General features: G+C 34.1%; 1 protein-coding gene across 1 annotated transcript in view; it reads left to right on the top strand.

The window, feature by feature from the left end:
• Nucleotides 1-15,477, top strand: part of LOC142334949 (uncharacterized) — a 100,968-nt gene that overhangs the window by 23,612 nt on the left and 61,879 nt on the right. Inside the window, exons 3-7 of the mRNA XM_075383278.1 lie at nucleotides 2,464-2,612; nucleotides 2,932-3,076; nucleotides 5,986-6,174; nucleotides 8,741-8,877; nucleotides 12,036-12,249. Coding sequence (XP_075239393.1) covers nucleotides 2,464-2,612; nucleotides 2,932-3,076; nucleotides 5,986-6,174; nucleotides 8,741-8,877; nucleotides 12,036-12,249 — 834 coding nt within the window. The remainder of the gene's footprint in view (nucleotides 1-2,463; nucleotides 2,613-2,931; nucleotides 3,077-5,985; nucleotides 6,175-8,740; nucleotides 8,878-12,035; nucleotides 12,250-15,477) is intronic.

The raw sequence follows: 15,477 nt of genomic DNA, 5'->3' as shown, positions 1-15,477 counted from the left end.
AGTAGATGACGTGAAGAGCTCGTCGGTGTTCACTCCACAACCCAACCAGACGAGTATTAACCAACTTGATAGAACGTTAAGACATTGCCCATCAGGTACTTCAGGTTACTGCAGACCTTTTTAATTGTCTACTTGGTTCACCATTCCATACTACATGGGTTAACTTAACTTGCCAAGTCTTCTACGAGCAGCAGGCCTACCCTCAGAGTGGCTTCACTATGCGGTCTCCTGGAAGGAGCTTGGCCGATTAATACTCTGAGAAATCAATCGTCTTGATGTTGTCCTGGACTCGGTGCTGTCCTCCAGTCCGTTAACCTAACTTGACCTAATTATCGAATGGTTGATCACTACTTTACTAGTCACCAAACTAATTTAAATCTAATAAATTGAAGCTAGATTGAGTATGATTTCAGATCCTTAGAGATGTATTGTGAAGTTACTAAAGTTGTACAAGTACGCTTTTGATTAACAGAAAACCGAAAGAAATGATTAAGTTTTACCCAGTCCTAATTATTACAAGACTATGGTTCCTTCAAAACAACTAGTTACAAATGCCTATGAGTGCCACGTATCAAAGTGTTTAACAAATAACTACTAGATACCAGTTTAAACTCTACTAATTTATAAGAAAAGGTCCAAAAAGAGAAAGTAGTTGAAAATTTGCTAAGTTAAATTAACGAAAAGTATAATTACCAGGGTATACTAGTTTTAACAATTATTACAAGTTCAGTACCACGACAGTGATCTGTTAACTCACTCCGAAATTTCGATTATCACGACAATATAACTATTTTCAGACTGATTTTGGTTACACAGCACGCAACACAACAATTATTCTAACAAATCGTTCTCTTCAAAAATTGGCTAAAATTGAGCCGTATATATACTGCTAACCTATGTTTGGTTATGATAGTTTAGTCCTATTTTTACCAAATGTTCCAAATCTTTGTGAGAAAAATACCTTTTTGGGAAAAGTTTTCAGAAGGTCATTCATGACTTTGATAACTTAGGCCCCTAATTTGGGTTTCTAATCCAATATTACGTGGGTGAGAACTTTGGTGTTCAATCCATGATATAATCTTTATCAGAATCAATATTTACTTATTCAACCATTCTCATCAGTTTAAATTTCTTTACCATTATTATCTTTGTACAGTTTCAAATTTAGAATTCGCTTTTGTGTTGGGAATAATTCAAGGTCAGTGTTAATTTTGTTCTTTTCCGAAAAAAGCTTAAATTTAACTTTCCAATCCTAAAATTTTCAATGGTGGTGACCAAAAATTCGTCCGTAACTACCACCATCAGAAAAATTGCGAGGGGTTAAGCTCGCCGTCTAGGTGATAAATCTAATTAATTCACATAATTGAGCAAAAAAATCATTAATCTTCGTTCTTACAACTTTTTTGGAGTTTGTTCCTTTTATTTGTTGACCTGTTCTAATGAAGATGACCCAGTCAAACGTCTTTCGGGCTTCCTCTAAATTTGTCCAGATACCAGGGTTACTGACTCCGGCGATCGCTAATCAGTCAAATTCGTGTTCGTACAGGGCATAATAGATCTGGTCCAAACAGTTGCTCAAATCTGGCTGCAAACTTTGGATAGAGTCCTTTTTTGTGAACCCTCGGCGCCTACTTTATAAAAAAATTAGGGTATTTGTTCGTGTGGTTCCGAAATGTTGTCCACGGGAGCGTTTAAGAATAATTCTGTTGGTAAGGATGTGACTTATAACAAATTGACAACTTCGGGCAATAACAAACACGCAGCTTGGGATAATTCGGTTAATAACAGCCCGGATTGCGCCTCCGCGGGAAAAATTTATCAACTGCGTTTATCAAAAGTCCAAATTCAAACTGTGTTGATGTTAAATTTGTAAATCTGCTTCTTCCAGTGAAGGTTGCGGGTCCATAATTGAAGGTGAAAACACTCTTCCGAAAGCTTCAATTTATCCAGAAACGGTACATATCAACGTTCTCACCATCGACGATTCATAGAAATTCCGCGCCAGCAGGCAGGATGCACGAGAACGATCAATAATGCCATAGAATTGTAGAAAAAAATTGCGCAATCCAGAATAGTTCACATAATTTCAAAATTAAAAAAAAACGACTATGAACTTTTTCCTCTGCTCACATTAAAATGCAATGAATCATAGCATAAAACGTTGATACACTTTTTTTTGAAATTTACATGCATAATCGAAAGATTATATCGTGCACTCACACGGGAGTTATCACCCTGTTTTATTTTGCTTACTTCATTAGATTGAAATTTTTTAATGCTGAGCTATAGGTTCGCATTGTTAGAGCTCTATTTTTTAGCGAGCATAAAATTTCACACCCTTGAATGTAGTAAAAATTGAAGGTTTTGGCGAGACAAAATATGTTTAACGCAATACTTTGAATCAAAATAATGTTTCGAACACTAGAAAAACTTGCAATTGTTTGAAAATGATGCCAAATTTAGCAATTCTCGGTTACCAGCCAAGAACATTTCACGCAGCAGGCAGTGGTAATTCCTGCAAAAGCACTTGTTCACAACCTTACTAGAAAAGACAGACGGTTTGATGTGATAGGCGCAAACGTACCAGGAGTTCACTACAATTTACTTTTGAAGTTAGTTCTGAAATTATATTGAACAGCTACTAACTGTTTTTTTTAAAAGATTTTCTACCAACAATTCCACTTAAACCAGCAATTTTATAGACTTATTATAAGCGTAGACGAAAAAAACTGTTTAAAATGTTACAATTGATAATTAATTGAAGATTCTGGCTGTCAATTGGGTGTTTTTTGATGCTGAAATTACAACATTTGTAGATTATCGTCCTGATGAAAAAGAGGACTGTTTTTTACTTGGCGGCAAAAAAAATAGGAATCTGTCATATCTGCTAACTATTTCCCTATAATTTTGCTTTTTCTGAGTGAATTTCAGGCAATTCTTCAACGGTGAGCAGGTTCAGTACGAATTAATGGCTGATGAGTCTCTATACCCTAGTGAGATATACGAGCTATCCCATCTGAGAGTGGTGACAGAACACACTCTACAAGTGCATTGGGAGTTCCAGGGAACAGCATCGGTAGAAGTTTTGCTTCATGGCTTTTAGTTTACATGCCGTTTGACTCAACAATCATTTGCATAAACCAGCTGCAGTACTTTTCTGAAGTTTTTGGCATTTTTCAGCAACTCAACAGGGCATGGAATCATTTAAAGGAAATAATAAGTCAATCCAATAACTATCCCGTTAATAAACTAGTGAGTTTATTTTTTTCTGAGATTGGGGAAAGATTAGCAAATTTTTGTAGAATCTCAAAACGTTTTGTTAGATTTGTATGAATCTAACTGTTTTTCTTAAAATATTGTTACCCAAAACTTAAAAAAATGTCAAAAATAGAAACCTGTCAAAATGTACAACACCAGAGTTCTCGCGAAAAGCTTGAAGTTTTCAATATTTTTTTATATGCCCAGTTTTGCTAAAGTCCAGGAAGATTAATAGTGAATTTCATAAAAATATGACAAAACAAATTCAAAAAACGATAAACGAGAAACATTTCTTTCAGAAATAAATGAAGTTATGAAAATTTGGGGAAAAAGCACAATAACTGGTAACCAGTGCCTTTATGAATCTACCTTGCTCAAGATTGAAAGGAGTTCGGGTGAAAGAGAAAATTATCTGAACCGTTTTTGTTCAAAATAAGAGAAAATGCGTATATTGAGAAGCGTGCATTTTTTAAGGAGATTAATGGTAAATTTTAGTCGGTGTTGCCACATGCAGAAGAATGTTTTCAGCTGAACGAAACTTGTTGTGAAAAAGGTTTCCGATTTCAACGAAACTTTGTTGAAGATAGCATCTGGTGTTATTTTTAGTGTATAATTGTAACAATATCGAAAGTACGTTATTTATTGCCGCTCTGTCTAGATTTTTTAAAAATTTTCTCTTACTTAGAGCAAAGGGAGGAACGTATGTTGGACGAAAATTATAGAATGGAAGCAATGTTTTTGCCATCCGGCTTTTTCTTTATCATTTCTAGGTTTTATTCATCGAAAGAGCAGATATATCAAAACAGCAAAAAATTAACAGTAGTTTTTTTGAGATTTTGTTTTTCAAATAGTTGTGAGAAATGAGAGTAACAGTTAGTCAGAAAGCAAACTTTTTTCAAACCTTTAAAAAATGGACTTGCTAGAAGGGAAATATACTATGAGCGATATACTTTCTTTACTGAGACTGAGAGGAAGCAGCTGATTTTGTTTGACCATTGCCTTAGAACAATCTTTCAATAAAAAAAGTTTTGACCAACGGTTTTCCCACTGTTTTTTTGTTTGTAGACAAAATAAATTAATTCTAACAAATACTTGAAAAGGAATTTATTTAAAAAATTTCAGCGGAGAATTTTTTTTATAAAGCAGAAAAATCTTAAGACGTTCGCAAAACATCAAAAAATTGATCGTATGTTTGATATAAGCTCAATATCTATCACAATCTTACAATCAACATTCAAAATTCATCAAGACAAAATAAGGCAAAAGTTCTTTTTAAAAATAAACTGTATTAATACTTGATGGCTACAATTCACCTGAATTAGCTTAAAAAAAACTAGAAAAAAAAAACAACTAGAAAAAAGTTGAAAAAAATTTCTTATATTGTTTTGCAACTCATTTGTAGACTTTCAACCAACTCAAACAACTGTTTCCCCAAAAAAGCGTGTTAAGGCCACGCAGCTCTGAAGTTTAAACAGATATAATTAAAAATTCAACGCTCGTTTTTTACTCTTGTCCACAAAAATAACCTATGAAACGTTTTATTTGCATTTATCAAAAGTTTTGAGTTTACGATTGAAAAAATTTACTTTCTGTTCCTGAACAAATTCTATAAAGTATTTATAAAGAAGGTTTCTTCAAATTGTCTTCGAGCTAGGAATACTTTTAAGCTTGGTATTCATGACCCTGATATTCTGAACAAAACTAAGGCTTTTCTGTTCTACGTTTACATGATTGCCCATTTTATATATTTAGGAGCACAAAAATGTGTTGACCCGGGTCGAGGAAAAATAGAAAAAAATGATAAGCGGCGAGAAATTGCTTTTTTTTTCACCTCAAATTTTGTACAAAGTTTGCAATGAAATGCGGTGAAGTTATGTAATTTCATCGCTAGAGTAAGCGGTGAACTTACAAAAAGTCACCACATTTCACCGCTCACTACAATTTACGGGCCTTACACGGATTCTAACCTCTCAATCCCTGCATGCCAGTCACTACTTTTTCCACTGCACCACTCTTCACTAACTTCTGGGATTTTTGTTCTGAACTTAAATCAAATTCACTTTACTTTCTGAAAAAGCATGAGCGTTGATTTTTTGTAAGATTTGCATTTTTTAGCAATGAAATTAGATTTTTTTAGCGGTGAAATGTGTTGATTTTTTGTAAGTTCACCGCTTACTCTAGTGGTGAAATTACATAAATTTACCGCTTAGAAAAAAGTGTCAAAAAGATGTAAGATGTGGGGGGGGGGGTAATTTTAGTTGCGTTAAATCTAACAATTCCTCCCTTACCCCCCCCTCCACCCCCCCCCCCCCAACCCCCCCTAAAATTGCCCCCATAATCTTATATTTTCTGACACTTTTTCTAAGAGGTGAATTTGTGTAATTTCATCACTAAGTTAAGCGCTGGATTTATGTAATTTTATCGCATTCACCTTATATCTTACATAATTTGGACATTTTTTTCAAAGCGGCGAATTTATTTAATTCTGCCGCTAAATTCAGTGGCGAAAGTATGTAATTTCACCACTACCAGGCGATAATTTTTTTTCACAGCATTCACCGCCCTATTCATGTAAATTCACCGCATTCACCGCTTATCTTACAAAATTTCCAGCATTAACCGCCCGCTTATCTTACAAATATTTGCGTTGAATGGCGGTGATACCTCGACCCGGGGAAATAATGCACGTTGATTCAGCTTTTATTGCTTGGTAAAATTTTGTTAAAGACAATAACAATTTGGCACCAACCTGCTGTGGGATCTTGTCCGTGCACTTTGAATGCTATTGGTGTGCTATCGTACGAGGTAACTGGTCTTGTAGCTGGGCAGGACTACACATTCTACATGCAACTCACAAGTGCTTATGGGAAGAAGGGACCTGTGACGTCATTCATGATGGCCACTTTCACAGACGTGGTAAAGAAAAATAACTCTAAATTGAGAGAGGCCATCTTGAAGTCGATTTTGATATATTTACAGTGCATGCCCAGGCTTAGTCCTCGTCGCCTGAAAACACCTTAATTGACACAAAAAATTGTGAAAAAAAGAACATGGTCAACTCAATGAAAATAGCTTAGCTTGCTTTTACTTGTCTTCTCGAATTTAGCTCGACCCAAGTTTTTGCGGCGCAGTTTTGGCTTGAGACAAATATAATGCTGAATTTTGGCTTAACCTCAAATTTAACTCAAGACTTTTGTTCCAATCAAAAATTTACGAACACAGCAAGAGTTGGCTGTCGTTCATAATAAAGTTATGACATTTCATTTTTTAATGTTCAATGAATTTTTCAATGTTTATGAAAAAAGTAATTCGCTTTTATGTAAATCTGAAGTATCCTGTTTTTTGTAATTAAAACGGAAAAATAACACACTAAAACTAATGCTGATAAAATTGAGGATTATTAGAGCTATACCAACTAATTCCATTCAGCTGAACTGAATCGCAATGTAACCTAATTGGGGAAAACTATCAATGCTTTGGCAAAGACAAAACTCTGCGCCATGTTTTACTTACTGTTGCAATACTAGTTTGGTGTCGCCTTTGGAGTAAACATTAGCGCCTCCGCAGAAAGGAGAGAACAAAATACTTAATTAAAAACATTTAGTCGCCTGCCAGGGTTGAGGTTTTATGAGTTTATACAAGGATCATGTATGAGTTCATGCCCTCTGGACGATTTTATTTCATATTACAATCCTCTTATGAAAACCAAAGAAATTTTGAAACATCCCTGTACGGAGACTTAATGCAAAACGATTGAACTACTTTGGGACTAAATATGAAAGTTCTTATGAAATATAAGTACCAATTTCCGCATCATCCTTGTACGACTACTAAGAAATTATGAAAATCATATATGACCAAGTATGGTTACTAAGCATCATATATGATCTAGTATGAAGCTAAAGAAATTTTTATGATGAGTGACCAGGGTTCCTGGACTTATTAAATCGACATGTTAGGCTATAAATTACTGGACTACGAAAAGACTGTTCCTTCAATATACCTCAGACGCTGCCCGTGTAATTGCCGTCAACATATCGGCCTACTCGACTTTGAAGTCTTTTCATGAGTCGAGGTGTAAATATGGGTATCCAAAATTTTAGCAACAACCCATAGGGAAATTTGATTGATTAGGTAATAAATTCCAGATGGAGTCCCACCACTGATGTTTTCTGCTGTCTCAGGTTTCCACCTTAGATAAAACTTTAAAAAATAGCAGGACTTATAAGGTGCCGCGAAAAAGTATGACACTTAGTATGGCATGGTATACAGCCGCATCAAGTGTTATAGAGCTGTTCAAAATAACTGTACGGCCTAGTTTCTTCATTTTGAGATAAAACTTTCTGAATGCTTTCGCTCTGTGGTTTCAAGATTCACATTTCTTAGAAAATTACAAATCTCTTAGTACGGCTCCGTATTTGACCTATCAAGTTTTCTATATTTTTAAGGTAAAACATTTACCACTAACATAACCTACAGGGGGGCACAAACGGAAAAAAGAACCGTTTTCTTCATTAAATAACTAATATTGTTGATTGTAAGTTTCCATTGCAGTTGTGGACTTTTAAATCTATAGAGAAAACAAAACGACAATTTGGTCGCTTTCAACCATTATGCGCTCTTTCTGATCAGTTTCTTTCGATCAATCAAGAGCTTTTGATTCTTTTTCAAGAATGGTTTAATTAGACCCAATTTTATTGTATTTTTCTCGAAAGCCTTTTTGCCTATAGTTATTTCAGTAATTCCGTCACTGCCTGTCACAAGCTTGGAATGATAAAGATTGAGGGAAATCCACAAAAAAATTATACGTGAAGGTTCTTAACTCGACTAGAAAAGAATTTCTGACAAAATTTCAGCAGATTTTATTTTATTTTGTTGGGAGAGAGCTTTAGGGTGCTGCTTTACCGTTTGCGCAGGGTCTTTTCTCCTATAGTTATTTCAGTAACGCCGCCACTGCCGCTCCCAAGCCTAGAATGAAAAAGGAGGAGGAAAAACCACAAAATTATACTGAAAAACTCTTAAGAAGTCGGTTGTTCAATTGACTAGAGAGTTTTCCAAGAGCTGGCTGGCTATTTTACCGAAACATGGTAAGGCCTGAGTGCGGCACCTTATTGAGCTTGAGGGGGGTCTTAATACGGTAACTTAGAAAACTTATTACGGGTTTTTATATAAGATTTTTATTAGTGCGGTTTTTATCTACGGCCGTACTACGTCCTCACCAACTTTTTTTAAGTTGGGGCAACCCGGGGTCTTAAACAATGTGTGTCTTCTGAGATTTTTTACAAGATGGTTTTGTAAAACTGCTTGGTATGGTCATCGTCAAAACGTTTCAGTCATGATCTCTATGACAAATTTCATGTTTTGTCGACAGTCGGGATGTTGGATTTCTTGGCCAGGTAGCAGCACGTATCACTGGACTAGATTCCGCCTTACTGTGTAGTAAGTGAGTTAGTTATAAACTAAGGAACATTTACAATTTCAGATTCAAGCCTCAACACTGGTTGGGACAGCTGATCTGTTGTTGTCTGTCTCGTTTGAGTCTGGAACTGGTAGTGAAGTAAGATTGCATATCACAGGTCAACTGAGTGGAATCGACAGACATTATTACCATGACTATGCGTAAGAGCCTTTCAAACATTTAATCAATTTTCGTTGCTATACCGCAGTTGCGTTACCGATTAAATATGGTTCAGAGGAAATCTGAAAGACTGCCGTAATACTGCTCTGTTATTATTCAACATCTTACACTTGTTTCTCGCAACTGTTGCTATATGAAGAATGGCAGAATTTGGTAGTATTATTAGCAAAGCTGTGGCGTAAGTTATACAGCTGCTGTAACATCACCAAAACGACTTACAAATATACCATGCACTTATCATTTGCTTCAAGTAGTTTTTCAGGTACTCCGCCCGCCTCAAAGTTTCATATTATTTTTCTCTGATGGGATGAGAAGTTGTTTCAGCGGAGCTATTTGTTACAATATTTTGATTACTGAGCTTTATAATACAAGAAAAAAGAGGCCTGTTGAATGGGCGATTAAGAATTGAACAAGGGCAAAAATGAGTTCTTAACTAAAAACAATGAAGATCGCTAATGTGCGATGGTACATAATTTTCCAACCCCACTGATCCGCAATCTTCTTGTCTCAATTGTCAATCATCTGAAGTGGAGTTATTTTGATAGGTTCTTCAAACAGGACAGACGTCTATACAAAACAGGTTTCATAACCTTGAAATTAAATTTCGTTATGTCACTCGAATGTAATACCGAAGAAAAAACGATTTGATAAAAATGAAAGCAGCTCTGAAAACACAATTTTATCAAGTGATCAACCAGTTTTATCAGAAAAAAATAGATACAAAAATATCCATATATCCCGTTTTCAAACTAAATCTCAATTGTAAGGCCTTTTATGCAACAAGTGACCTCTTTTTAATTTAGATCAGATTTCAAATTCTCAATTAGGACATTTAATTGAGTGCAAAACTGCAAAAAATTTACAAATGAGTTCTTAGTTTTAAATCTAAAATGAGAAATCAAAATCAGATCAGTCTCAAATAAAAGTCACGCAAGCTATATAATCACAAATGCAGACACGATTGCGGTAAGTTGCATTTTGCCGGGAAAGTTATTGAATGATTGTTCTACCAAAATGGTTATCAATTCATACAAATACATATGTGAAAAAAACTCCAAAAAATCTCCAAGTTGGTTGACAAATTTTAATGGAAAAGTTACTCATAGAAAACCCAAATAAACTCGTACATTCAAATTCAAAAACAAACACCACTAAACACAAAGATAGAGATTTAAATACCAAGCAGTTATGTCATCTTGCTAGTGATGATATTTTGCGGTTTGACAAAACAATAAGTGGAACAAAAAGTAAAAAAAACAAAGCTGTCAAGTGAGCACATTCGAAAGTTTTAATAAAGTCTTTCCAAAAAAATTAATTGGAGTTGATAGCAATCACAGCAACTGATAAGTTCAATTTTAAACGACCAAATTAAACCAAAAACCAAATGAGTGAAAAAACAAATACAGACGAAATTCAAAAATTCTAAAAAACTATATAAAAAAATATGGTGTGAAATTCATGGTGTGACAAGCTCTTGGTTGAAGAAAACTTTAGATAGAAAATATCTCCTTTTTTTTACTGATAAAGTGTTTAATAGGATTTGAAACACACATACAAAAAAGCCCAAAACGATTTGAACTCAAATAATTTTTCTGGAAAAAAATAGTCTTGAGTCATTGAAAGTCTAAGCCATAAAATACAAAACTCCTTTATTCTACATTTCAATTATCAAGATTTATACCTACTCAGATTGCATCAAACCGATACCATATTCCAAAAACTTTAAAAACAGACACACTATGTAGATTTGTACGCCTTCATTAGAACTTTAAATTAACCTCGTAGTATTGTGTATGAGTAAAAACGCAATGAAAGAACATAAAAGAACAAATTTTACAAAATTGTGATGGAAAACACTCAGTGCTGAACCCCTAATAAAAACTCTAATATAAGTTTTCTATTTTTTTAAATGGAATGTTTCAAAGTAATTAATGCCAGAAAATGTAAACTGAGAACAAAATTTAAGTTCAACTTGGACTCGTTAGAGATTCAAAGAGACCTCTCAGTATTGGGACTTAGTGAAAAAAATAACATAAAGATCAAAAATTTTAAAATTTTTTGATAAAAACTGTTATTGACAAAAACTCATTAGCTGCCCACTGATCAATTCAGACAACAAGATACGTACACCATTAGAACAAATGCATCGCAATTAGAAACTTCGCACAAAAAAAGTCCCGAGAAAAATACAAAAGTCAAACGGAAGCAAAAAACAAAAAGCGGAAAAATAACTCTCAAACTTCATCAGTCTACATCCAAATAAATTTTTTTAATTCTAAAAACCGCGATGAGTTCTAATTTTAGACACTAAGTGCGAAAGGCTTGCTAGTGATATCACTCGCAATTCTCAACAGTAAATATATCGATCGGCGAGACTTGACTGAACAAAAATAACCCAGTTGAGCATATAGTTTTTCCTCCCACAATTGGCGTTGGAGAAATTAATATTTGAAGTATTTAACTAAGAAGCCTCTTAAATTCCAAACTTTCAACACAAAAATAGTAAAAACATTGGCAGTCGATGGAAATAAATGGGACATGAAAAGTGATACTATTATAATTTTTTCAGAAACATGATATCTTGACACCTATTTTTAAAGTGAAATACAGAAAATTGTGTGCAAAGAAAATTGTGTGAAAATTGTGATATTATTTAATCGAGTCGATAATTAACCAAATATCTGTGCAACAGTTTATTCCAGGAGATGTTGCCTAGTTTTGCAAACTAATTTTGGACTCAAAGACTCTTAGCATCATTGTTGAAGACATTTACTTTATTGGATGATACAAAGACAAAATATAATTTTAATGTTTTGACCCTATTTTAAGTTTGAACTATTTTTTCAAGATGAGAGCTAAAATTTCATAATGAGTGCACTTTGAAGGTCACCACAGACCAATCGCCAAACTTATGTTTTTTACAAAATTAAATTACATTATCCAAGCGTTCGTGAAAAAGAGATTTTCAAAATCTTAATTCTCGAAGTTCTTCTAAAGAATTTCTCGAAGTTATTCACAGTGTTCAAAATAAAACATTGGAAGACAATCGAAACCGTAAAATTGAAAAAAAGGAAGATACAGACCAGAACAAGTCTGTTAAAGCGACAGACAATGGATTAAAAATCATCTGCTTTTTTAGTCGGATCAATAAATTCCAGTTTGGCGAACTTTTCCCCGGTGATCTATACACAATAAACATGTGGGCAGTGAGCAAAGGAGATGAAAACACTGCAGTTATCCGAAATTACACTTTCTACGACTCGACTTATCCGTTGCAGCCAACAATAGTGACTGAAATAACAGTTACTGAACATACAATTCACTTCCGATTGAGCAATCCTGTTTACTTCTCGGTAAGTTTCATTCAAACCGATCCGCATGCGAAATTTTTATCGCCAAGAAATTGCAATAACAAGAAAGTTGTTGAAGGCAATCAAAACAACCCGTGTCGATTTTTTGGGGGGTAAAATCTAAAAATTCCCTATTACACCCATTACCACGCAATCTTACATCATTTTACTCACCCATAGACAATTAACCCCTACTCTTACATAAGTTTGGGAGTAATCAGTGAGTAATGGGAAAGAGCACGGGAAAGAGCAGAGTACAAACATTTAATTTTCAACAAAAAAATGAACCAAAATATGGGCCAAAGAGTTGAGAACTCTTCTCTTTGCGGCCCCAGTACTTTAGGCAACCGCAGTTTAAGACTTTATTCCAAAATATGACACTTGCGTTTGGGAGTGTAAATGATAAGCAGTAGGGCACAAATGGAAAAGATCCAGAAGAATCATAAAAATTTTTAACAACGAATTAATAGATAAAATCTGCCTCTAAATGGTTTATGAAGAATCTCGATTTATTGCTGAAAGACTTGAATATTTTGATGAATTTTTGTCCGATTTTAAGAAACAATCAAATATAATCTACTACTTCACTGTAACTTAAGATTCAAAACGTTTTTTGTTCTATAGCAACATACTTTTTGAAAATCGGACCGTTGACTGCAAATTGAATAGGTTGATTGAGGGGCATAAAAGTCCTCAAATTTGCTGCATTGGAGTTTGATATACAAAGATTTGCAACCTAAACAGTTTTACGGAAACTTATGTCCAATAAGCAGTGAATTAAACATATCGGATCAGTTATTAGTTATTCCGAGACAAGTTTCAAATTATTTTTTTCTTAGATAAGTTCACATTAAGACAATTTGAAAACATATATTTTATCAATTCTTTTATTTGGCAATCTATCAATTATTTGTTTTTTTTTTCAAAATTTTTGTTTTAGAATTTTTCTCTGGCAATTTCCTAAAAGTTCCTGTTTTTTCCTTAAAAATACGAATTTTTTTGATTTGAATGTGCTTTTTTTAGCATTTAAAAAAAAAATAATGCACTGTTATGATGAGATCCTGATAAAAACCAGTAAGGTATATTGCCAAAAAACGCAGACAAGAGGACCTGTGGAGGTTCTAAATAACAAGGGCACTTCAGGTAAAACGGCAAAGGAGTTGATACTTCTTCAAAACATTCGCTCTTTAACAGAAAACTTTGATGAACTCAAAATTATTACAAGTCAAACTGAGGTTGAGCCAGTGGCATTCTACCTGACTGAAACTTAGTTAAGAAATAGTTTTGAAAGCAATTGCTTTGCTCTACTGAACTACCTCGAGATAGAAACATCCATTAGAGAAAAAAGAGGAGGTTATGTTGGCATTTTTGTACACAAAAAATCGACGGAGAGGAGAATTGCATCAGCTGATAAAAACAGTCTGCCAGCCATTAGTTTGGCGATTAAAATTTGCGGTAAAACATACTTAGTGATTTTTACAAATATTCCACTCAATGCTGAGAAAGCTTTGCAAACGTTTGGAAAGCTTTCTTCCTATATTGATCAAATATTGGCTCATGTAGACACTCAAACTCCAACGCGCCAAACAATAAAGATAAAATCTTGCATTGAAGTTTTTTTTGATAAATTTCAAATACAAAAGTTTCATCGAGCAAAACAAAATCATCGACCATTACATGGTGGGAATAGAGCTTGTGAAAGAAGAAAAAATTCTGAAAGTGTTCAAATACTGAGAATTCATTGAAGAAAATTAGACGATGATCATCTCATCGGTGAGCTCAACTTTTTTCTCCAACAAAGAACTCGTATCAGTGAGCGGCCTATTATTAACATGTTAATAACCGGTGTGCAGAGATAGTACATGTAAAATTGGTTGAGGCACTCAATAATTTTCATCACTAAAAGCATCAAAACACGGCGCCAAGAAAGAAGCAATATATAGATGTAAAAAAAGTGTCCCGCTGAAAATGCTAATTCTGGAAGCGTTACGTAACAACAAAGTCTTAAAATGAAAAAGAAGCGTACGAAAAGCATTCCAAATTGTTTAGGAAAAAATACGAGAGAAGATGTTAGAATTTTTTAAAAGCAAATTACGACAGAAGCCGGAAAGTTTTCCAGTTTGTCAAAGATGTATTTAAAGTCAAAGGAGATGAAGAGAGAGTAGAAAAGAAAGTTCTTGAAGATTTTGATAGGTTCAAAAGCTTTTTGCTATAATTTGAGCTAACTTAGCAAAAAAAACTTTTCTTCACCAAAACAGACTCATAGAGCAAAACAAAGAAACTCTATGTTTTTCAGGAAAATTGATATAAAGAAGTTACTGCGGCTTTTGCTAATACAAGAAAAAGTACAGCGCAGATTGCTATAAACTGAACTATGTCTTTATCAAAGCTGTATCGGCAAGTGTTTCTCCATTTCTGGCGATGTTTTTTAACAAAGTTTCTGAAGAGGGAAACTTTCGGAAGTCTTTTAAAATAGCAACCATATCACCACTCTCTAAAGAAAGAGACAAGAGCAAACCAGAGAAATACAGATCCGTTTCATTGTTGCCCATCATTGGCAAAATATTAGAATTCCTAATTTTCGATAGAGTCAAAACCTATATCGAAAAGTTCAAGCTACTAAAATTTAACCAATTTGGGTTCAGATCAAATCACAGCACTACCGAAGCAATTGTTTCATTTTTAGAGGATATCAGAGTGAATAAACAAAAAAAGAAAAAAATCAAGTTTACTTTTTTGGACTTGAAAAAAAAGCATATGAAACAGTCGATCCTCGGATTCTCCTAGAGAATTGTTCAGATAATGGATTGAGGTGTAAAATTTTTTGCATTATATCTTAGTTTCAGCGCGACAGTACACAGGTGGTGAAAGTCAATAAAATCTGGAGAAGTGTCGTTCGGAGCACCGCAGGGTTCCACCTTTTGACTGCTGTTGTTCTTGATTTATATAAAAGATATTTCATTTATAAACAAAAACAGTGCAGATTACCTTTTCGCTGACATTACCGCTATAAATAAAGATCACTCTAACCCAAAAAACAATAGATAGCGAGCCTCATTTGGCCTTAAAACATGTTACACATTGGCTAGAGCAAAATAAACTAACTTTAAATTTAAAAAACAACGATAGTGTCTTCTAGACAAAAGCAAGCAAGTGAAGCAGGCTTTTCATTATACTTAAAAAAGTAGAAAATGTTAAGATTTTCAAATATTTAGGCATCACTTTGGATCA

This window comes from Convolutriloba macropyga, chromosome 2 (genome assembly GCF_964194025.1).
Source record: "Convolutriloba macropyga chromosome 2, txConMacr16.3, whole genome shotgun sequence".
Classification (NCBI taxonomy): Eukaryota; Metazoa; Xenacoelomorpha; order Acoela; family Convolutidae; genus Convolutriloba; species Convolutriloba macropyga.
The sequence above is the reverse complement of the archived record's forward strand: the minus strand, read 5'-3'. Positions and strand labels throughout refer to the sequence as shown.